At 49.5% G+C, this 21,512-nt stretch overlaps 5 protein-coding genes across 5 annotated transcripts; 4 read left to right on the plus strand and 1 right to left on the minus strand.

Annotated features, from left to right (window-relative positions):
- Positions 1-8,337: 8,337 nt before the first annotated feature.
- Positions 8,338-12,939, minus strand: LOC128729822 (uncharacterized). Its single transcript, XM_053823093.1, has 5 exons — positions 12,821-12,939; positions 12,412-12,750; positions 8,982-9,086; positions 8,767-8,910; positions 8,338-8,635 (listed from the first exon to the last, which is right to left on the minus strand). Exons 1-5 carry the CDS (start codon positions 12,869-12,871, stop codon positions 8,423-8,425), a joined length of 852 nt encoding a protein of 283 aa, XP_053679068.1. The 5' UTR covers positions 12,872-12,939; the 3' UTR covers positions 8,338-8,422.
- Positions 12,940-16,880: 3,941 nt separating this feature from the next.
- On the plus strand, positions 16,881-17,566 carry LOC128731731 (general odorant-binding protein 56d-like). Its single transcript, XM_053824863.1, has 2 exons — positions 16,881-16,972; positions 17,042-17,566. The coding sequence occupies exons 1-2, from the start codon at positions 16,919-16,921 to the stop codon at positions 17,393-17,395; spliced, it is 408 nt and encodes a 135-aa protein (XP_053680838.1). The 5' UTR covers positions 16,881-16,918; the 3' UTR covers positions 17,396-17,566.
- Positions 17,567-17,789: 223 nt separating this feature from the next.
- Positions 17,790-18,375, plus strand: LOC128729834 (uncharacterized). The gene is made up of 3 exons (XM_053823095.1): positions 17,790-17,870; positions 17,969-18,085; positions 18,154-18,375. Exons 1-3 carry the CDS (start codon positions 17,790-17,792, stop codon positions 18,373-18,375), a joined length of 420 nt encoding a protein of 139 aa, XP_053679070.1.
- A 788-nt stretch (positions 18,376-19,163) lies between these two features.
- On the plus strand, positions 19,164-19,823 carry LOC128729850 (uncharacterized). The gene is made up of 3 exons (XM_053823096.1): positions 19,164-19,451; positions 19,527-19,634; positions 19,698-19,823. Exons 1-3 carry the CDS (start codon positions 19,164-19,166, stop codon positions 19,821-19,823), a joined length of 522 nt encoding a protein of 173 aa, XP_053679071.1.
- A 726-nt stretch (positions 19,824-20,549) lies between these two features.
- On the plus strand, positions 20,550-21,112 carry LOC128730438 (general odorant-binding protein 56d-like). The gene is made up of 2 exons (XM_053823484.1): positions 20,550-20,612; positions 20,693-21,112. Exons 1-2 carry the CDS (start codon positions 20,556-20,558, stop codon positions 21,038-21,040), a joined length of 405 nt encoding a protein of 134 aa, XP_053679459.1. The 5' UTR covers positions 20,550-20,555; the 3' UTR covers positions 21,041-21,112.
- Positions 21,113-21,512: the final 400 nt, after the last annotated feature.

The raw sequence follows: 21,512 nt of genomic DNA on the forward strand, positions 1-21,512 counted from the left end.
GGAAGCGTGGGCCCATGATAAGGCTCGAATTTGTGATAAAATTTTGAAAAATGAATTCATCCGTCTCCGAGTGGTGGGTATCGGTTTCGGTAATCTCCATCCGGCACTGGGAGGAGAACCTGATTCCCTTCGCATTCTGTTTCGCATCCGTCCGGCTGGCTGGTGGTGTGAAAGAAAATTGATGAAGGCAACCGGTCAGGTCGTTTCCGGTATTGATGTTATTCTATTTGTTTCAGCCCGGTTCCGGATGGGTCGGGAAACGAGCCTACGAGACGGTTGTCTACCTGTGGGGGCTTTTTTTCGCTCACCTTCTTGTGGTAGGAAAATCCCTATCAAAGGAGTGGTGTAGTGGCAATGGAAAAGGATGCTGGAAAACGAATTCCATACTGCTCCGATAGCGGATGGTTGGAAGGCTCGAAAAATATGAAGCAGATTGTGAGCATCGATACGGTGAAAACTGAATCTGTTAGGAAATGAATATTATTTAAAGCAGTGTCAAGAAGACTCTGATTTTTATGGATATTTTAGTAAGCAAAGTATAAGTTAGTATATTTTCGTATCTTTTGGAAGCAAGTTGAAAACGAGTTTAGCGATCAGCATTAATTTATTGCTATATGATAGCAATTTTAGAAACTTTTATCAAACCATTGAACCATTGAAAATCCCTTGGGCCTGGTGAATTAAAGCATCAAGTTTGTCCATCAAAGCACATGTTAGATGTCAGGTACAAAAATAAATTAGCTCAAGCTCGCAAGCAATCGAAATGGAAATTCCCAGAATAAAAACCAATCAAAGAACTACTTCTGCCATTTGAACATGGCAAAAAGCGTCTTGCAATCAAATCTCACGGTCAAACGCAACGCGTCTATAAATGGTGGATTCAATTATTCCTCCAACACGTGCAAAATCGTCCTATCGCAGTTAATTGCTGGCACAGAAATGTGCGCATTTTCTTCCATGGCTTCTAGGGTGAAAGAAAAAAAAAGTTCCATTCCTTCGCCATAATTGTGACAGCCGGTCCATACGACGTCGTGTACGGAGAGTGGTCGCAATCTTCGGTAAAAGTTTGTCCTTCTTGCGCCTTCTCGGTAGCGCTCGGTAGACAAGCGGTTTTCTTTCCCCAAAAGGACGCACCAATCGAAAGTAAAAGCAACATGTCCAACGTCCCATTATCATCAGCTTCTCCCTCCTCCCACGTGGACGGATGTCGCTGTCATCAATCCCGGACCGAAGGATGTCACATTTGTCGCGCTTCTCGTCCGCTGCGTGTGTATCCGTTCTGTAGGCCACATTGCTCCCCCTCCGAAAACTGCGTCAGAGATGCCATTTTGTTACGCTCCCCCAGACTGGTGATTCATTTTCACCTCATTCATCGCCAGTATCAAGCGTTCGTTCCATGCGCATCGTAGTAGGCCGCAGCTTTTCGTGGAACATCGGTAGAACAACGGCGCGAAACCTAGCAACGGTGCGATGGCAAGTCCTGCGTCGTGCCTGTAAACGGATCACCACGCCATCATGGGTGGGTGCTTCATTTTTCTGGTGCTAATCAACGCCAATGGCACCCGCCCGCCGGTACCCGTGGCCGTGCCCAGCCGTCCCTGATAGCATGGTGAATCATGGCGGCCCATTCACGGCAAATGCAGCAATAACGAACTTTCATTATCCGTTACATGAATTAGCTTTTATATGGCGCAGGGGCCGGAGTCCGGTTCTTGGCGGGTTGGAGTTTTAGAATTTTACGGCTTCCATTAGATAAATGGTTCCGTAATAAAGTTTCAATTAAAATTATTCCCTCCACCCTCTTCCGGTGGGAGCTCGAAGTCTTCCGGTTTCCGTACGGCTAGGCCGACCGGCCGTAGTCCCTTTTTTGGGCAAACCGGTTGCGTACTTGCTGCCGGCAACTACCGGAAGAAGCCAACTAACGTGACGGGCAATCCTTTCTTGATCCTACAAAGGAACTTGCTTCGTTAAGAAGGATGAGAGATGTCCTTTTTTTTTGCCTAGCGCTTCACCGGGACTGTCATTAATGCGTAGCGTTCCCTTTGGAAGTGGTTTATATCTGCCGGTTTGTTTGTGTTTCATCTCCATTTTCCACAACGATGATATCAAGTGCCACCTGTCTTCCCTCGATGCTTCTTTACCGACTTCCCTACCCAAGCATCCGCCATTGTTGTGGCTTTCCAAAAATGAAATCTGACCTTTTGAGAAGCGATTCGCTATAAATAATGGCGCACTTTCGCTCTCTCTCTCTCTTTCTCTCTTTCGCATCCCGAAAACCTCCCGGGAAGGTTTCCACTTTTGGGGATGTAATTTGCGTGCCTGGACCAAATCTTGAGCGCTTCTTGGGAAGGTAGCGCACCGTCGCGCATTCTTCTTGCGGCTATAAATAGTGTCGAATTACGCGGAGGTGGAAGTGTCCTTTTACTTTGGGAAGATTTGTTCGCTTACCGCCAGGTTCGCTTGTGGTCGGTAAATCTTTTTAATGATTTCTGATCCAATTCGTAGCTGGCGCTGTCCGGTCGGTATTTTTGGCTTTCCCAGGAAGCTACACGCTTAGGGAGAAATTGTAACCGTATAACACGTTGCGGAAGTGTGTTCTCGCAGGGTTTTGAAAATGCCGGCACATTTCCCCCCATGAAGTCGCGAAGAGGCTTCGTGTCCCGGTGGGAGTAATATCGAGTCCGGGTTTTCCGGTTTGTGCGCTCGGTGGCCATTAAGCCCGGTGATCCAGGCCATTAGGTGAATCCGACTCCAGCTCCTGCCGTTATCGGACGATGGCCTTCCGCGATGGGTTGACTTGTTTGAGCTCGTTCGAACAACTCACAAACACCGGACCCAAAGGTGGGATGTTTTATCGCCCGTGTGTACCTCATAACAATCACGTTCGAGTTCGGTTGGCCGAGGGACGCCTTTTTTTACGACTGGCGCACCATTACGATCCCGAAGCGTCCCAGAGCGTCACCGTCAGGGAGTCCTGGCTCAAACACACTAACCCGGACTGTCGAATGTGATGACAAATACGCGGTGGTCGGTTTTTATCGGCTTCCGGGTTGTGGTTTCCCGTTCGGTTTCCTGGACGATGGCTGACACGCCCCCCCGAGAAACGACCGATGGGAGCAGGACGCGAACTGGCCCCCCGAGGGCGTGTGAGGTACGAGTTGTTCAACAGGATGTGCCAAATTACGGCGGGGACACACAAAATATTGTGAACACAAAATTGACTAATTCGCTAAAAGTGCTCCCACGGGCGCCCAGATGGAGTCGGCTTCTGGCGGGAAAAAGTCCTCCCCAAAACAAAACTCCCCGGGGGGGCAGGACACACACACACACACACACACACACACACACTCGCACACAAGGGGACGGTTACAATAAATCTGTAATTGAACTACTTTGGTCGCTTTTGGTTGCCGGGTGAGTCGCTGGCGAAGGCATTCCCACCAAAGGGACACCACCGGAGCCACCGGGGCCAAATTTTCTGCTTCATTTTGTGCCAGGAGGACGACCGAGGAGATCCTTCCCTCGAGATAACGGGAGGCCACGAGGCAAAAGTGCAAACATAAACATATTAAATTTGAATAAATTTTTGGGTTTTCGCTGCCGGGCATAAAAAGCGTCGCACCCACGCAGCCGCACCTCGCCGCCCGATGAACCGGAACCCAGCGGCTTGGCTTCCGGAACGCCCACACAACCCTGAATGGAGGGATGCGAGGCGGTGAACGAAAACTTTTAATTCGATTTCGCTCGCCCTCATCAGCGGCGACACGATGACGACGAAGTGTTAAGGGAGTGAGCGCAAGAGCGCACGCTCACAACGTCCCACGTTTCGGAGGTCCTTTGCAGGATGCCGTGCGGCGCCAGGACCGTGGCTGATATCCTTCGAGGACACAGATAAGCACGGTAAACAAAAGGCGAATTGATGCCGGTGGCGAAAATGAGAATTTATGCTGCTTCTTTCGTAGCGCGCCGGTTCTCGGGCTCGGGCGTCCTGTTGCGTGGCGCGCAAAGGACGAACCTCCCACGCGGCTGGGTAAGGGTGGAATCGGGATGGAGAAGGTGCAAATTGTGGGTTCCCGGTGCGCCTCGCGCCACGAGCTGCAACTTTCGCGTAACTCTGTTACGTACGGTGCCGTGGTTGGGTGCGATGGCGCAAAAGGACGAACAGGCGGGCACAAAACTTGCTCCTGGAATGTTTTCCCGATTTTCCGCCCCACCCCCCCTCCAAAAGGATGGGAGGGGAGGGGGAGTGTGGGAAGGCGTGAGGATGCCGCCGGGTGGGTGCTGCGATTAATTTGACATCATTTGTTTGCGGTACCGTGATATATTGTTTATTACATTCGGCTGGCTATAAACGTGAGTGGGTGGGTGGGTTGAGTGGGTGAGTGGGTCCGAGGGAAGGGATGAAACAAACCCCCTCACCCTCCCACCAGAGGGACTCGTGGATCTTACTCATTAGAACTTTCCCCGAAATGAAACGAAATGGCGCGCAAGTGGTAAATGAGTGCAGTGGGTTTACGATTTATTTTGCGTCTTTTTTTTTTGTTTGTACACTCGCCGTGTTCTTCGTGTTCTTCGTTTCCCCCTTTCGTGCCGGCTTCGCCGTCCCCCTTTTCCAGCCCATCGCGCAAAGCTTTCATTACCAGCGTCTCTGCGCTTTTGCGCTTTTCCGGGAAATGTTTTGCCAATTGTTTGCCGCTCCAGGGACCAGTTCCGCAGCCGCCACCGCGCGCGTTGAGCTTTTGTGATGCTTCGGCGAAGTTTGTAAATTATTATCCCAGTTCAATGGGTGGTGGCAAGGTTTTTTTTTCTTCCACTGGCGAGAGGGCTGAGGGAGGCTGAGCGCATGTTGATTCAACTGATTAAGCTGCTTGTTACTCTCGCTTACGTGTCGTATTGCTTTGTTTTCCCGGAGTTCCGGTGCCGGAATTAAGCTGGTAGCGAAATTACGATTCCCGGCAGTGGTGGAGGGTTGGGCCCGCCCGGGACGTACTTATTTTACACGAAATGAAGTTCTGATGAGGCGCCTGATTGTATTATCCAGTGAATAAAGGATGCCGGGTTGCTTTTGCTCTTGCGAATGTGCTTTGGTAATTTCGAATCGGAGCGAAAATATTTCAACATTTCCTAGAAGCAGAAACACGGGCTTCCTTTGTTGCAGGGCTCTATTTCTGTGAGCAAGAAACCCTTTGCAGTGTTACGCTTGACAGTCAAAGTAGGCTGCTTAATGTGAGCGAATGATGTAAGAGGTAACCGGATCATTGCTTGATACGCATGGATGGCCATTTAAACTAACATTTGTTTTAATTAACTAAGATGTTTATATCATTCTCACTGTGTTTAGAACGATAAATCCATTTAGGCAGATAAAGGAAAGCACAGTTTTATGATTAAATGTTCTTTAACTGATCTTCTACTTCCTATTTGAGCAATTTTCTTTGCAACAGCAGCTCTACCTCAAGACAATCATTTTGAGCAAAACATTTAACATGAACACTCACTGGTACCGCTTGTTGGAAATTATTTCTGTTTAATGTAGAGTCTGAAGGTCGTCACATCTCCCAACACATATGCAGGCAACTTCAAGCACAGGACGCCGTGTTCAGTCCCACGGCGCAATTTGATATTCTGTGTGGTGAACCCGCAGGCGCTCTCCCGTGGGTCCTGTCTTAATTATGATCTAATCCAGAGGTGGAAAACTTTTCCTGAGCCGGCTGAATAATTTTTTGCTCACTTTTTTTTTTCTCCTACCACTGAGTTTACCTAAGCCATGCCCAAGGTTAGCGGTTCACGTGGCACGGCACTTTTGGGTACACGCGGGCTGAGAGAGTCACATTGTCAACCTCGCACCTGGGTTCCCGACTCGGGGGCACGAGTTTTTGGGGCCAAAGCTTTCCACTGGGACCGCCAGAAGCGCAAACTTGCTTTTACGTATGCCCATAGCATAGGTGCGAAACGGTGCAGAAACTCGGGCGCAAATCCAGCGTCGGTCATAATTCGACAGCGACAAGACACGAAATGGTGATCCTCCTGGAAGGATGGGATTTGAAAACTGGATGTGCACAAATCCGTCCCGTGTGTGGGCCACCGAGGGCACGATGACGATTTTTAATTAAACGAAAGGCGGGTGGTGCCTTTTCGTTGACGGGCTTTTCGGGTTTTCGAGCGAGTTGGAAATTAAGAATTAAATTTTAACACACCGTCCCTCGGCTTCCCGATGATGTCCGTGCTAGAACCGTCTCATTCTCGACTCCATTTCCCCGGGCAGGAAATGCACCACCTGTCATAAAAGAGGGTTTTCCGCGAGTCCAGGACTGCAAGGTGTCAGGATTCGGATCATGTCCTTTCTGTGTGTTTTTTTCTTCAGTTTCCCCAAACCCTTTGTCCTTTGAAACAGCACATTCGGCGCCCAAGTACACGGTACCCAAATTTTACGCCCCTCAGATGAACTAATAAAACTTTTATGCGCTGGCGCACGCGCGAAGGTCCTTTTGGAGCGCGTGCACGAAACGATATGCACTAGGACGGATTCGGGGTTGTTTAAAATTCGATTTGCTACTACTGCCGGCGGTCCGTTCCACGAGAAACCGGTGGAGAAACGTTTATGAAGCGCTTAAGGAAGCGAACGGAGTGCTCGTTCACGTGCTGCCGGGCTTTCCCGGGTGCCACCGTGACTATCGGTTACAAGTTTATCTTTTTTTACGATTCCACCCGGCCGATGGGGGTCCATTAGATGGTTCGTCGTTTTGGATGGTGACACCATTTTCGGGATTTATTCCTCACCGAGCGATCCGATTTATGAGCGATAACTATAAAATGTGTGACAAATTCGCTCGCTGACGGGGGAATGATTTAGGACCGGTCGGTTCCTTGCTTTCCGTGTCCCCGTAGCTCGCCGGTGAAATTGAGAAGAAAATCAGTTCGGAAAAAGGCGGAAAGAGCGGGAAAGACCTACGCGCGCGACCGTTAGCTTAAGATATTCGGCAAACGTTCGCTTCCCCGCGCTTGGGTACGTGCTCATAAATCGGGAGGGCTGTTGGCTGGGAATATTGTCTTACGCGGACCGGCGTTAAAATTTATCGCCATGTTCCGGTTTCGATTTTCCCGACGCACTGATTCCGGTTCCGGTGCGGGAGTCCAGGGCTGTTGAGGGTGTGAGACCCCTTGATCGAGTGCGTTTAACGGGCATCGCACGCCCGTCTGGGAAAGCACTTTGGGATAGAATCATCGACCGAACTTTACGATCGAGGCATGCGAGAGCCATGTCCCGTTGGAGGGTAGGCAAATGGGCGCTGGTCTCGTCCTGTGGGGCTGTTGTTTGTTCCTTCCCGGCCATTAATGGCAAGCGAAACGTGCCTCGTGACGGATTTTTCGGCCCTAAAGACGGTGCCGCCGTTGGCCGAGGGGGCCGTTGAAGAAAAGGTCGATCGCTGAGAAAGGTTAATTGAAAAATCTATCCCAAGCCGAAGTAACTGAGTCATTTCGCGTCCCGGGGACGTGCTGCGTGCGTTTATTAGCCGCTAAAACAGTGTATGTAGGTTTTCTTGGGTTGGCTTTTATGTTCGGTCCTGAGGGAATTACATTCATTCCAGCGGAGGAACAACAGGCTACAGGTTTTAGCGAGTGGAGCAACTTCCGGGGAGTCTTTTTCCTATGGATAATTTATTTGTCTTTATATTTCCCATATATCCGATGAGAAATCAGTCTATTCGCTTTCCTGCATGAGATCACCCTCGCGTAAATTGTATAATGGACACCTTGTGCTCTAGCCGTCTATTATTTCAATCAACTCACAGACATAAATATTGTTTTCATTTCAAACGGATTGTGTTTGCGTGTACGATAATTCGAAACAAATCGACATCATTTCCATCAATAGGGCTGGAATTGGCGGTTTACGCCCGCTTGAATCATTCATGAGATCCGAGCTGCACGCGAAGTCGCGCTCGTTTTCCCATAATCTTCACGCTGACGAACATTTAACGTAGCTCATTAGCGTTGGGAGTCGTTTGTCGGACTGGTTCCAATGGCGAAGCGTTTTCTAGACAGAAATCGCAAAAAGTCACAGCTCCCCATTCCCGTCAGACAACAATGAAACAATCAGACCGTCGAATCATTCGTTTGCTCTCATTGCTGTTATTATAATCACCGAATAAGTGGTATGGAACGATCATTCGAGAGCTTTGATTCCTAAGCGGATGTCAAAGTAGTAAATTGTTTTGGAAGTTGGTCCATTTTCTCTTTCATGAGTTGGTCCTTCTCTTCTCGGCCCACCACACAAAACTGCACTGTTTTTTCCCCGTTTAGAATGCAATTTTAAAGCCGCTGTTGATTGACGTGATCACAATTGATGTTTATTGAGCTTCCTGTATCGTTCGAGTACACATTTTGAAACTGATATCAGCTTCCGAGAGACACATCGACCTTAAAACAGTCCAGCTTTGTTTTGGAAGTAGCACTCCGTCACCTTGAATGCGGTTTCGCACGCGTCCTTCTCCTGGAAGTTGCAGTTTTTCACCAACGATTCGATGGTCTCACGTGGCATAAACTTGGACAGCTGCTCGGTGATGACTTCCTGCTGCAGCCGGCCCTCCTTATCCATGAAGCCCGTCTTTTCGAAGAAACATTTCACCAAACACTGAATAAAACGATTAGAGTGGGTGTGTTTTAGAACGTGTACTACTACTGGCTTCCGGTTCGTGTCATGCGGCTTGCATACTTTCAGGGGCACTCGTGTACGTCAACACCACAGCGCGTACGTTTACTAACCTTTATTTGGCTTCCGGTTGCATCGATATCGCTTGTCGATAGTGCCGCAAGCGAGTCTAGCTTCAATCCGCTTTCAATCAAACACTCCAGGGCGAAGGTTTCCCCGTTTGCAATTTTGCTCACATCTTCGAGATTCGGCGGAGGCTGTAAGAGGTGTTTTGCGAACGGCGCGTGAAACTGCACACTCGTGAGCATTTTCTTCACCCGATGCTTACCGCTGGGGATGCTGCGGCTGCTGCATCGACGGGCGCCTCTAAACTCGCCAGACAAATCACGACGGCAAACACTAAGAACTGCATTCTATCACAGGCGCTGATGAACTATCGTTTGGTGGAGCGTTTCGCGAGGGTTTTTATAATTCACCTCCTCGAAGAACCTTGGGCGAGAGACATTGAGCTAGCTTTCTCACCGAGCAGCACCGAAACAACAATGGAATAGCGAAGCCATGCATCTTGCCGCTACAAAACACGCTACTAGTGTGCGCGATCGAGCGATCGATCGAGAGCGAAACGGCGGTGCTGCCATTGCACACAGTATTATCATTTGTATGGAAATCGTGAAAGACATTAACGGAGAGGGCCGGTGAGATGCGCCCTTTGGAAGGGCGAACCCGGATCGATGATTCACATCGCGTAAATAAATATTTTAATTTCATCCGTCAAGGCAGCAAAGTACATGGGAAGGAGCGTGAGTGTATCCGGAACAGCGCTTTTTCATAAAGGGGCAATGACTATGCGGATTAGTCGGGTTTTCACGCCGTTAATACGCATTGCTGGAAAAGATGGAAATATTTCAGCACAACGTGCGTAGATGAAAATTTATTAGGCCGATAGAGCTTCAAGAAAACGGTTGGAAAATCGAACAGCAATGTATGCAACATTGTATCTCCGTGACCGTTATCTTACTGCGCCCGGTGTCTAAAGCTGATGTCGTTACGGGAAGCATATATTATTATTAGCTGTCGGTGATGCGATCTGTGCTGACAGGGGCCCTGAATGTGCTGAAACAGCGCCAACCCCTCAAGCGAATGCACTTTCCCACAATGCACTCGCGTCAGCGGTGCATCCGTGCCCGTTGACCTGCAACCCGTGACCAAAAGGTGACGATTGGAGCGACGTCGACGGACTTCCATTTCGGAAATTAGCTCCCACTGTTGACGCACGCTCTCGCTTCTTGAGCAAGAGATTTTGTGGCAATCTGTCGCTTCGAAACACGCCTCCGGTAGCCAGAACCGCTCGGGACAAGCGGATCCATCATGGTTATTTAAATATTTACCCGCTCTTGCCGGTGCGTCCACGCGGGTTGACTTCAGCATCGGTCCAGCTGGGATGTAGCTGTCACTTAATACATCATCCTTTTGGCCGGCTTTCAGACGGTGGCCTCTCGACACACCAACCCAAGGTGTATTTCGGGAGTCGGAAACTGTAAAGTCGAGCTGCTCGGTTTACCATAATCGGCCATCACCGTGCCCCGGGCAAAGTGTGTTGACTTTCCCACCCATCCTGGTACCAGGAAAACCACCGTCTCCGGGATCAAGTTTGACGTGTTATTTCCTTCGCATATCGCCACCGCCCCGTGAGCCGCTATCGTGGCAGATCTGCGACCTCTCATGCTCCCGTACTGGAAAGGGTCTTGAGTAAGCGTTTTATCTTGATGAAATGTATATATCGAGTTCCCTGCTCCAAACGACTCCACCTTGCCGAAGGCAGGCGTTGAGCCTAATGGAAATTATTCCGATTCCCAGCACAAAAAGCAAATCAGCCAGCACGGTGCGATACGGTGTGCGCGAGGTAACATGTTGCTGCTGCTGCTGCTGCTGCTGCTGCGGATAAATAAGCCACCAGATTCTCGATCGACCCACCTCAGCCTTTAACAGCGTCGGAAGGAAGGCTAGGGCATGGGCAGGAAAGTGGCATAATTAATCAATTCAGCCGAAGGTAAATTAAACGAAACACGACAAGTCTAATTCAATCTGGTCTTTCCGGTTTCCGGGCCCCATGCTGTCGGTGAGCGAGTCGACGAAGTCTCATCAAATGGTTACTTGTATCTTCATCACGATGCTCCGGTCTCGGTTGGATGTTGAAAGGGCCGCGAAGGGCAGAGGACAAGGGTCGATTGGGCCACCAGCCGGTGCCGAGTGGATCCGGAGACTGCGTGGGGCTGAGTGTTTACGGGCATGTGTTTGCATTCACGTGGATTCAGTGGCCGGTCTGGGCTGGTTCACGGGCCAGGACTACCTTTGACGTGCGCGAATGGAAGTTTCGGACGAAACGGCGCTCACCGAGACCGATACTCGACCGGTGCCCAACGGTAGCGACATCTGATGACAAATGATGTGCCGCTTACAAATTGATTCGAATGGAATTAATTTTGCCATTTTCCAATGGCCACGAGCAGAGCAGACGAGACGAAATCGACCAGCCCTGTAACAAGTGGCATGTGATCGATGAGGCAAGTCTGTAGTGGAAGGCTTCTGTAGTTCCTGGGATTCCAACGCGAAGGGAGAGGCTTGTACAAGCTGATGCTGATAATAAAATAAATACCACTGATAAGCGATACTGGGTGGAAGAGATTCTGTTTCTATAGGTTTTGCTGGATTTAATCTACTCGATGATTGACAATTTTGGCAGCATTAGAATGCCCAGAGTTATATGAATTTATTTTGCAGTTTTTATTTTCCAAAAAAAAACTATTGCATATTTTTAGGGGATTTCCTTTTACTAAACTTTCCATTCAACATGAAGAAGCTTTTTGTGAAAAAAAACGATACTTCCTGTGTTAAAAAAAACATCGTGCCACAAAAAATTACTGTTTATTTGCATGCACCACAGCCAAATCATCGTCTATTCGTTTCAGACAGCCTGTCAGGGCTTGTATATCGTATTCTCACAAATAGAAAACAAAGTCCTCTTCCTGATAGAACAACTCTGCCAAACCACGAATGGCCTCTACCACATCGGGGGTTGGCTCGGTTGATTAGTTTCTTATCGGTGCCGATGTCACGACAACAATGTTGAAATGTCCTGCCCTTGATTGATGGGAAGGCTTGCCCGCTCGGTAGGCGAAATGGGATTTGATTCGGGATCGATGTTTTTCCTTCGTCCCTCTTTTTGCCCGTCGATAGTCAAATTCGGCCGACGAAAGCCAAAAAACAAAGATTGGAAAACGTAAATGTAAAACATGAACCTGTCGGTGGGAATGAGAAGCCATGCCTTTCCGGTGCGCATCGGTCGGGGCGGATGCCTTTTTGATTGGATGAATTGACAGTTTTCTTTTTTTTTTGTTGCTCATGCTAATTAAGGGCTAACGATACGGACAACCGGAGAGCTCTGGCATTGGTTAGCAAATTTGCGGTTGAACGAGAATTCTGCCCGCAAGCCAATTCCCAACACGTGTCACTCAAATGACCTTCCAGGATGCGGGAGCTTTTTCATGGGTGGTTTTCTTGTGAATGAATGAAACCTTTTATGGTTTGTTTGTTTTTTTTTGTGGGGCTTTAAGACTATTAAGAAAACGAATAATTCGTGTAGTTTTTGTATAAAGGGTTAGTTTTTAATAAATACGTTATTAACAAAATTTAGCAACCAGAAGATAACAGTCCGACCAGAAGATGTCAGCATCCTTGACGTGTGCGCCTTAAACGACAGCGGCGCCCTTAGCGGCGTAGATGCACTGGTACGCCTTGAAGGCCGTCTCGCACGGGTTGGCCTCCTTGTGGTTGCACTTCTTGACCAGTCCCTCCACCTTCGCCCGGTCGTGGTCAACCGACAGCTTCTCGATGACAGTCTTCTCATCAAAATCGCCGCTGCTCGTCATGAAGCCGGCCTTCTCCAGGAAGCACTTGGCGAAGCATTTGGTCTTGTCGTCGGCACCGGCGAAATCACCACCCTTTAGCTTGGCCGCCGTCTCGGGCGGGACACCGCTCGACTTGACGCACTCGGCCGCGTATCCTTCGGCCTTCTTTTTCTGGTCAATCGTCAGCGCCTGTTCCGGAAAAGCGGGCCCAAATTTAGCTCAGTAAAGCTAGTCCGCTCGTGCTGCTCGGGGTACTTACGAAAGTGCTAGCGATCAGAGCCACGACAGCGATAGCGACGAAAGTCTTCATGATGAGGATTTTTTTTTGGTGGGTTTAGTGATCGGTTCCGCAGGACTCGTGCGACTTTTCAGACGAACGCCGGTAAATGACTGATGCTGGTACGAAGATTTATCGTCGGTTTATATAGAACCCCGCAGGTCGCAGGTTTCGCCGACGTGTGATTTAGTGCCATGCGGTTGTCTGGTGGCGTGTTCAAGGAGTTCACCGTCGAGGTGTGCCGTCAAGGTGGCCCAGCCCGGGTTTTGTCGGGCTAACGGGTCGTCAACAGGTAGTCCGTCAACCTCGATGTGCGCTCGGTTCGCTTGGCCGGTCATCGAGGGAAGCTGATGCATTTCCTTACCGCGAGAGAGCCCGCGTTCTATGCACCGGACAAACGGAAGCACCTCCGTCGTTTACCTTTAGATTGCACAAAAACCAAAACCAAAGCAATTGCAACCGCTCCGATCTCCCATCGGGGGGCATGAACAAATCACTACCAGTAAGAGAGAGAGAGAGAGAGAGATAGAATCACCCCGATGACAGAGATGGAGAGTAAAAAAAAAAGATAATTAACTTATCAAAGTACGAAACCATGTACACCGACGTACCGCGGAACCTTGAACTTGAACCAGTAAAAAGTGAGCAGCCTTTGCGTTTTGCGGGCTGGTCACGCGGGTCGCGTGATTGACGCGGTTAGCCGCGAAAATCCCATTTATCGCGCTGACCGGCAGGGGGGTTTCGCGTTGCCGTGGTGATGATGGCGGCGCCTGCCTGGTCGGTTTCTTTCGCCTGGTTGCCTACGCGGTACCGGCTCGCCTCGTGGAAGGGCGATTACCGTTGACTAAAACAGGGAGGCTTGGTGGGATCGGGCTCTCTGACGTGTGACCGGATGTCGGGCACTGGGACGCGGATCAGAACCAGATGAGGCGTGAAAAAGATTTATGGGTAGAGATGTTTTTTTTTTCGAAGTCAACCCGACAAGCTTTTAATGACCGTGTACGTGTGTGCGCGTTGTTCTGGGTTTGCGAAGGTTAACCGTCGTTAGAATTATCGTTCAATGTGCAAATGCACACAATGACACTGTAATGGTTTTTGTTTCTACCCAGAATTGAAAACATTTATTTCGGTTGATAATGTCCATTGAAACCAACTTCCTAGTCTGTGTTTTTGTTCCAGTTTTTTGTTAATTACAAAGCCAGAAAACAATTGGTTTATTAACTTCTTTCACTTCTTCTAAAACCTATCTTTAACCACAACCCTCAGCATGGCTATCGTCAACACGTTAACCCTTATATGTCGCTAACCTATTGCCGATCGATTGTTTCAATTGCCACCCAACCAAAGCTATCAATATATTCGCAAAACCACCGATCCTCTGTATTTATGTGTTGTGGTCTGCAGGTTGAGAAACAATTTTACCCTAAAAACCGATAAATACCACAGCGAGTGCGACCTAAAGTGGCTGAAAAAATATCAATGTCCTTGGGGGTTCATTTAGCTGATTTCCCGGCACGAAGCACAGACCCAACGTGCAATATTGTCGCTCAGTCGTCGACGGTGGTGGTGGTTCCCTGTGGGACCACGAGTCTCCGGTTTTAATTAGGGTAAGAGCGATTGAAAATCTCGCTTCCATCGAAACCTCACGCGTTGGTGGCTAGTAGATGCGATCATCAATCCATGTTTGTGTGTGTGTGTGTGTGTGAAGGACACTATTATTAGCCTCCACTGCTCTGAGGCCAACCGGAGCCACACGTCCGCGTTTTTGGGGCATCAATTATTGTCGCGCTGGATAATCGCACAAATTATGCACTACAATAAATTGCACTCATTCGTGTTTGTCGGCGGTCACCCTGGGCGAGAGGTGGCGGCTACGATGGTGGTTTGAGAGGTGCTGGGAAAACAGCTCCCACCCACCCACAACACCTTCTCTTTAAACCCAACCCCTGGCTGTGCTCGATCGATAGTTCGTTCGCTGGAGCGTGAAAATGTGCGCTAAATTATTTAAAAGCTCGCCCATCCTTTCATGCGCCACTCTCGCCGTGGCTTCCTGGGCAGGTGGGCGCGTGTGGCGCACGTGTTCCCGGAAGCTGAATTGAATATCAATTGGAAGGCCTGCGCGGAATCCGGAATCATGATGTGGCCCACTTCCCTCGGACCGATTGCGTTTGATGATGGTTGGTTTAGAATGTAGGCCAGTCGCTGCTTCTGGTCAGTTGGGAATGCACGTCGTTATGATTGGAAATGTGTGCCGCGGCACAATGGTCGGGAAATGCAAATTTCCTCCCGTACATTGAGCCAATTAGCTTCCGGAGTGGTGGGTGTCTAAACGTCCAACGGCGCCTTTGATGGTCGGTTCAAGCCAAAACCTGCGTTGGAACGCGCTAGTTTCGAGCAATGTCCATAAATGCTTCATCGCGACGCGCGATCGGGTCTGTCGGAAAATGCACGACGCGTTTGACGTTATATACGCTATTTTTTGTACCATCTCCACGGTGTGCTTTTAATTCTATTTTAATCGACACCTCACGCCAACCGACCACCAACCGCGTGGAACTGGTTCGAGAAGGCTCGAAGGCTCGAAGACACCTAGACCCCCGACGCTGGTGGAGGTCGATAAAGGGCGCAAAAAAAAACGGTTGTAATTATGGCACCATGGGACGTTTATCGTCCACTAATCGACCGTCGTCGATGCCCTGCCGTCTTTGCTGTGGTATATTCTCGTCCCCAGCACGAGGGTGAAAACAAATGCGCTTTCACTGATGGCACCGGGTGGAGGTGTGCGTGGGTTGGTGGTGTGCGAAAATTACTCCCCATTGTACCGGCACAGGGTGATTCTTGCTCTCTCGCCCGCTCTTCCACACCGAGCACCGGTATTTCGCTTAATTGCAACACATTTGAGCTGCGCCAACATACCGGTATCATTAAATGGGCAATTGATTTCGACGATGAATACGTCGATTGAAATACGGTTACGTCGAAGGATCGCGTTACGGAGGGGTCGTGAACGTCGTCCTTTTTGGCATGAGCGCTTTTCGGCAATGGCGCGATGGGGAAACGAATCGATCGGAAACAATCATCGAACTCGAGCGAAATGGTCCAATTCATTATCGTCCAATGTTGCAGGTTCGATTCGATTAGTTTCATATGGAAAATATACCATTATATAATCATACATAACAATGAGTGTTCTTTATGAATTAAAGGTACTTTGGATTTATTTATACTCAAAATTTAATTTAGTTCTAAAATAATACGCATAGGAACTTAGTATGTCTTTGTTTGAATATGCTCAGTGCTGATGAGTTATTTTGCGATTAATATTTATTTTGAGACAACATTACATCATTAGAAGCAATGCTTTAATGATTGTCGGGATGGATGGATGCGGTTTCGTTGGTCAATGTGCATTCAGTATTTCCTACCGTTGTTTTGCTTGTTTATTCTCCTGCTCATCTAATACATTCACGTGCTTTCCGCTTTGATAACCACACCAAGTTCGAATGACCGAGTTTGTTTTGGTTTCGGGGTTTTCGGTACATTCCGCTCTTTAAACAAGGTCACTGGTTTGGATGTGTAAAAACCACTCAACCATGGAGCATTTAAATGATAAAACAAACAAATAGTAATCAGTTGATTCGATCGTTAGCGTGAAAGGAGGAAAAGGTTACAGTAAGTTAAGCTTTCTTTAACATTTTTCTAAGCCTTTAAAACCCTTTTCGAACTGTCTCAAATCGTTTCAACTGCGGAGTGTTGCACACACGCCGATGAAGGTGTTGGGAATGAAAACGGCCTGAGTTCTCGAAACGAACGTCACCCACGTGAGGCGCTTGGTATCAGCCCGACCACGTAATTACCGCTGACAAGCGGCGAAAGTAATAAATTATCGTTATGTTTTCTTTAATGATCGGGTTACGTTTTTCTTTCGTTCGGGCACCGGGATGGGCAGCCAGTATCGTTCTTTAATGGTACTATAAAAGAGCCGTAAGTCGTACCGGGAAACATCACACGGCCATCGCTTGCCTCTAAACGCCTTACAAAACGTCGTTTAACCCACCCCAAAATACAAAACCCCACACAATGAAAGCTTTCGCTAGTCTCGTCATCGCCAGCGCTCTCATCGCTTGCGCCGTGGTAAGTTGTCGGTTTGGAAATAGTTGAGCCCCTAACACGATGCATTACGGATGCACCTGTTGTTCTTAGGCTACTATCACGGAAGATCAGCGTGAAGCCGCCCGACAGCTAGCGGGAAAGTGTATGCAGCAAACGGGCGCTTCAGAGGATGAAGTCAACCGATTGCGGTCTGGTGACACCGAGAATGCCGATCGCAACACGCGTTGTTTCGTGCAGTGCTTCTTCCAGGGTGCAGGGTTTGTCGATCAGGATGGCAACGTGCAGACGCAGGAGTTGACCGAGAAGCTGGCCAGCGAGTACGGTCAGGAGAAGGCCGACGAGTTGGTGGCACGTTGTCGCAATAATGCCGGTCCGGATGCGTGCGAACGTTCCTTCCGACTGCTCCAGTGTTACATGGAGAACCGAGCCACTCTGATGTTCTAGGGTGCCCTATTTAACCCTTGAAGATCAACCCACCCATTCGCTGGGAAGGGCAAGATCATCCCCTAAAGCTGCTCACCCAAAACTTTGCTGAAAATGATCTACGACCGGTACACGAAATAGCATCTCAATCGCATCGAAATAAAGCCTCCTTGTGCACCTCCGTCGAAAGGCGGGGAGAAAGTTGACTTCCTGTACCCGTGTGTGTATTCCCGTCCACCGAACCGAATGGATCGGGTGTATCATAAAGCTTTCAACGCGCTATGGTGGTCGGTTTAGTCAGGTTTTTAGGGTCGTTGGTCCACCCGTGGGGAAAAGAAGATCTTTTCACATTCGAAAACCGTTCCCAGCGTCCCATTTTGGTGGTCAGTTACAATTTGGCTATCGGCAGGTGAATATGGCGCACCGTGGTTTCGAGGATCTGCTCGCTGTCTGCTCGATCGTGGCATGCTTGTTGCTGCCACTACTGAGACCCTGCGTAAGTGACCCTCAAAGAAACGCAGTAAGAACCGTTACGTCACCTACATCGATTCTGACAATCTGTCGTTTTGGTTTCCTTTCACTCCCGGCTATCAGCACGCGCAGGACATTTTGGGTTCGTACTTTAGGTGCCGCAACGAGTACGACATCGAACCGAGCGTCTTCGATGCGCTGCGTGCGGGTGACTTCTCCGTGCGGAACTCGTTCGTGGAGGTATGAAGGGGCTCAAACGTAAGCGGCGAAACACAAAAAGAACACACCCTAACTCCCACTTGTTGCAGTGTTTCGGCGAGTGTTTTGTGAAGCGCGCGGGCTTCATGAACGACAACTTCACCTTCAACCGGGACACGATCTTGCGCTTTATGAATCGCTTTGTGTCGAAGGAAAACTCCGAGATGGCGTACGGCAACTGCACCGGGAATGTGACGCCGACTTACTGCGTCACCGCGTTCAATGTGTACCAGTGCATTTACGAGCATGCCTACACCAACAGCCGGAAGTAGCTTTCGAACGAGTGACACCTAATAAATGCACGTACGTTTGTACTAGTAGGTCTGAGACTTAGAACCATCTGATCCTCCGAAAGTAGAAGATAAAACCCACGGCGTCAGTCGATTGATTTTCGTTTGCTCGTTTGAATATTCCGAGACGCCATCGACGGACTGATCGACCGATCGATCGCGATCGGGAGCATCGGTTTTGAGTAGAACCGTTATGTTCCCTACATTTCGTGCGGACTCTGCACCCCTTTCACGAGCCGATCGATCGGCTGCATGCATACCGGGTTCAGAGATTGGATCTTTTTAGAAAGAGAGAAGGTGCGAGAGAGCCGCACAGAAGTGAAAGGAAGCAATGGGGAAAAACGAGACACCGAGCGAGAGGGAGAAATTACAAACCGGTAGCACGGCGAAGATCGAAACAGATCTTCCGCCAGCGAACGCGCCGCCATGATGTACTGACGCGATCGTCCGCGGGGTTAAAGAATTGGGGTGGGTGTGTGAAAAGAAAAAGATAATGAAGCAGAAAGATGGAAGAAAAGCAAACACCTACCGTTCGGGCGGGGCCGTAAGGCGAAGAACAGATTTCCGGCCTGCTCTACTCAGGCAGTCTGCTTCTGATCGCCGATCGTTGGACAACGGATTTGACCGCGTGCTGTTGCCTGGCACGTCGATCGACAACAAGGTTAGCGGGTCAGCCGTGTGCGAGTGTCACCTGCGAGTGATAGTGTGACGAATTGTGTGCACGAGTGACGCACGAGCTGTATTTTGCCGGTACCGGGTGAAAGTGCTAAATGATGCGAGTATCGCACGAAAGCTGGCTTAGCGCCACTGTCAAGCTGGTGATGTTCCTGCTGCTGATGGCGTCGAGTGGACGACATTACTGCGTAAGTGTGAAGCTACCACCCAAGTGGAGCCACCGGGTGGGCATGCGAGTTCTGATAGGTTTTCTGGTGAGCTTACAGCTGGCGCAGGACTTCAAGGGAGCGATCGATCAGTGCACGAAGGACTTCGACATGGACATGGACATCGTGATCTCGCTTAAGTACGGTGACTTTACCGAACGGGATCCACTCATCGAGGTACGCTGCTCTGAACACGTGGTGGAGCTTTTAAAAATGACCCCTTTTTTTGTTGCCCATTTGAAACATTTCCAGTGCTTCACGGAGTGTCTGATGAAGAGGGCTGGCTTCATGTACGACGATTACACGTACAATAAAACGCTCATTGTCGAGTTTGCCGGTCGATATTTGGAACCAGAAGGGGTACGTACGGTGATCGTGCCATCGATCGTTCAGAAACTTCATAAAGGTGATCTCTTCTCGCAGGCTCAAACGGTGTATGACAACTGCATCGATCGATTTGGTCGGACGGTGTGCGTCACCGGCTTTGAGATGTACCAATGCATCCACGAGACGGCCGTTTCCGAGTGGGTTTCTAGCAACATGAAGTAGCCACAGGAAGCCACCGAAGATCACGGTCACGGACGGCAACGGCCGCCGGTAAGGGCCTCCTCTTGCCGGTCGAGTGGCTGCACGCGCTTCCTCTAGCTCTAGCGCTTTTTTTTTTAATTCCCATAGATGTAGTAGTACGTAAGTTCTTTCGAGCCGCTTGTGTAAGGTCCCAAAAAACCGCCCAGACTAGCTTTAAGTGCAACGTGAAACCAAAAAGAATGACTTTTGACTATTTCAACGTTTTAATAAAGACGGAACAGAGCCCGCCCGCAGCAGTAATTGGTGTGGGTTTTGTTTCTTCTTCATCTCCCCACGGGTGCAGTGAGGATCGATAATGGTTGGGGATTGGCATGAGATTGGTAGAATCGTATTTGCGTCACACTGCAGCGATGGAAGGGGTGAAAAAAAAAGAAAAAAAAACCTCACTAATAACAATCGATCGCGACGGTCATCGCGTGCAAGATCTTCCACCGGTAGCGACCGAATGTAGTTGAAGGTCGCCAGAAGCAACCGATCTGACCGCGCAGATAGTAATTATTTGGCCATCATTTCGATTCGCGTTCGTTGTGGTCTACGTAGCAACTAACCCTCATCGAGAACAACGTTTCGGTTGTGGTGATGATGGTGGTGGTGGTGGTTGGCAGAGCAAAACCCACCCCCTGTCGGTTAGCTATAAAAGAGCCTCGCGAGCTGCTGGGATGGCATTAGTTGGGGTTTAGAATTTTTGTGAAGATGAAGCTACTGTTGATTTCGTTGGTTCTGCTGGTTGCGATCGTCGTCAATGGACAGGTAGGTGCGTCGCAGAGATGCCAGCGTTCGTTGTATTAAAGAAAAAGACACCCCCGGTTTGGGTTTCGTTCCCTCGGCAGCCACTGAACGATGAGCAGATGAAGAAAGCGGAAGGATTCGCGCTCGGGTGTCTCGAGCAGCACAAGAACCTGAACAAGGAGCACCTGCTGTTGCTGCGAGATGGTGACTTCTCGAAGGTGGATACCGATACGAAGTGCTTCCTGCGGTGTTTCCTGCAGCAGGCCAGCTTCATGGATGCGGCTGGTAAGCTACAGAACGACTACGCCATCGAACGGCTGTCGGTGAGCCGCGAGAAGTCCAAGGTGGAGGCGCTCGTGAAGAAGTGCAGCGTTGAAGTGGATGATGCCTGTGAGACGGCGTTCCGTGCGGTGGAGTGCTACCATCGCGAGAAGGCATCGCTGCTGTGACATCGCTGGCGTAAGAACGATCGCCAGCTGGGACAACCGGGGCCCGTCTAAATATCCGTCTCTGTGAATGCAATTAAACGTGATTTTGCAACGAAAAACCAACATCAAAATTACCATTCCGTTCGTGTACGTGTCGGCGGAAATCGTTCCGAAATGGAGTTTGCCGGAAGGTCATCGCAAACAGCCAGCTCATTATGGTTGTGCGAACCCACCGGCAGATGGGCTGCAAAATGACGCCATTTCCTGTGGTTTGCGAAACACAACCACCTTCCGGGGCAGGAAGTGCCTCCGGTCGCAGCTGTGATTCCTTTCTCGCAATGGCCTATTTTATCGGCCATCGTGGTTATTCGACCATTGGAACGCGCCCGAGAGCTGTCCGAGAAACAATCAGCACAAGCACGTGGCTCATTCTTCAAAGACGCAATCCGTGGGCATGTTTCTGCGACATCAAAGAGGCAGCATTCCGTCAGGG

The sequence above is a fragment of the Anopheles nili genome, chromosome 2, assembly GCF_943737925.1.
Source record: "Anopheles nili chromosome 2, idAnoNiliSN_F5_01, whole genome shotgun sequence".
NCBI classification, from domain to species: Eukaryota; Metazoa; Arthropoda; class Insecta; order Diptera; family Culicidae; genus Anopheles; species Anopheles nili.

What these genes read in the sequence shown, in the direction of transcription:
- LOC128729822 (XM_053823093.1), bottom strand. Translation starts at nt 12,871, where the DNA reads ATGAAGACTTTCGTCGCTATCGCTGTCGTGGCTCTGATCGCTAGCACT. An exon ending in ACGCCGCTAAGGGCGCCGCT is followed by an intron (nt 9,087 to 12,411) that starts GTCGTTTAAGGC and finishes ACCAAACGATAG; the next exon opens with TTCATCAGCGCCTGTGATAG. An exon ending in CAACCGGAAGCCAAATAAAG is followed by an intron (nt 8,636 to 8,766) that starts GTTAGTAAACGT and finishes CGTTTTATTCAG; the next exon opens with TGTTTGGTGAAATGTTTCTT.
- LOC128731731 (XM_053824863.1), top strand. Translation starts at nt 16,919, where the DNA reads ATGAAAGCTTTCGCTAGTCTCGTCATCGCCAGCGCTCTCATCGCTTGC. An exon ending in CTCTCATCGCTTGCGCCGTG is followed by an intron (nt 16,973 to 17,041) that starts GTAAGTTGTCGG and finishes TGTTGTTCTTAG; the next exon opens with GCTACTATCACGGAAGATCA.
- LOC128729834 (XM_053823095.1), top strand. Translation starts at nt 17,790, where the DNA reads ATGGCGCACCGTGGTTTCGAGGATCTGCTCGCTGTCTGCTCGATCGTG. An exon ending in TGCCACTACTGAGACCCTGC is followed by an intron (nt 17,871 to 17,968) that starts GTAAGTGACCCT and finishes CCCGGCTATCAG; the next exon opens with CACGCGCAGGACATTTTGGG. An exon ending in TGCGGAACTCGTTCGTGGAG is followed by an intron (nt 18,086 to 18,153) that starts GTATGAAGGGGC and finishes CACTTGTTGCAG; the next exon opens with TGTTTCGGCGAGTGTTTTGT.
- LOC128729850 (XM_053823096.1), top strand. Translation starts at nt 19,164, where the DNA reads ATGATGCGAGTATCGCACGAAAGCTGGCTTAGCGCCACTGTCAAGCTG. An exon ending in AACGGGATCCACTCATCGAG is followed by an intron (nt 19,452 to 19,526) that starts GTACGCTGCTCT and finishes AAACATTTCCAG; the next exon opens with TGCTTCACGGAGTGTCTGAT. An exon ending in GATATTTGGAACCAGAAGGG is followed by an intron (nt 19,635 to 19,697) that starts GTACGTACGGTG and finishes CTCTTCTCGCAG; the next exon opens with GCTCAAACGGTGTATGACAA.
- LOC128730438 (XM_053823484.1), top strand. Translation starts at nt 20,556, where the DNA reads ATGAAGCTACTGTTGATTTCGTTGGTTCTGCTGGTTGCGATCGTCGTC. An exon ending in CGATCGTCGTCAATGGACAG is followed by an intron (nt 20,613 to 20,692) that starts GTAGGTGCGTCG and finishes TTCCCTCGGCAG; the next exon opens with CCACTGAACGATGAGCAGAT.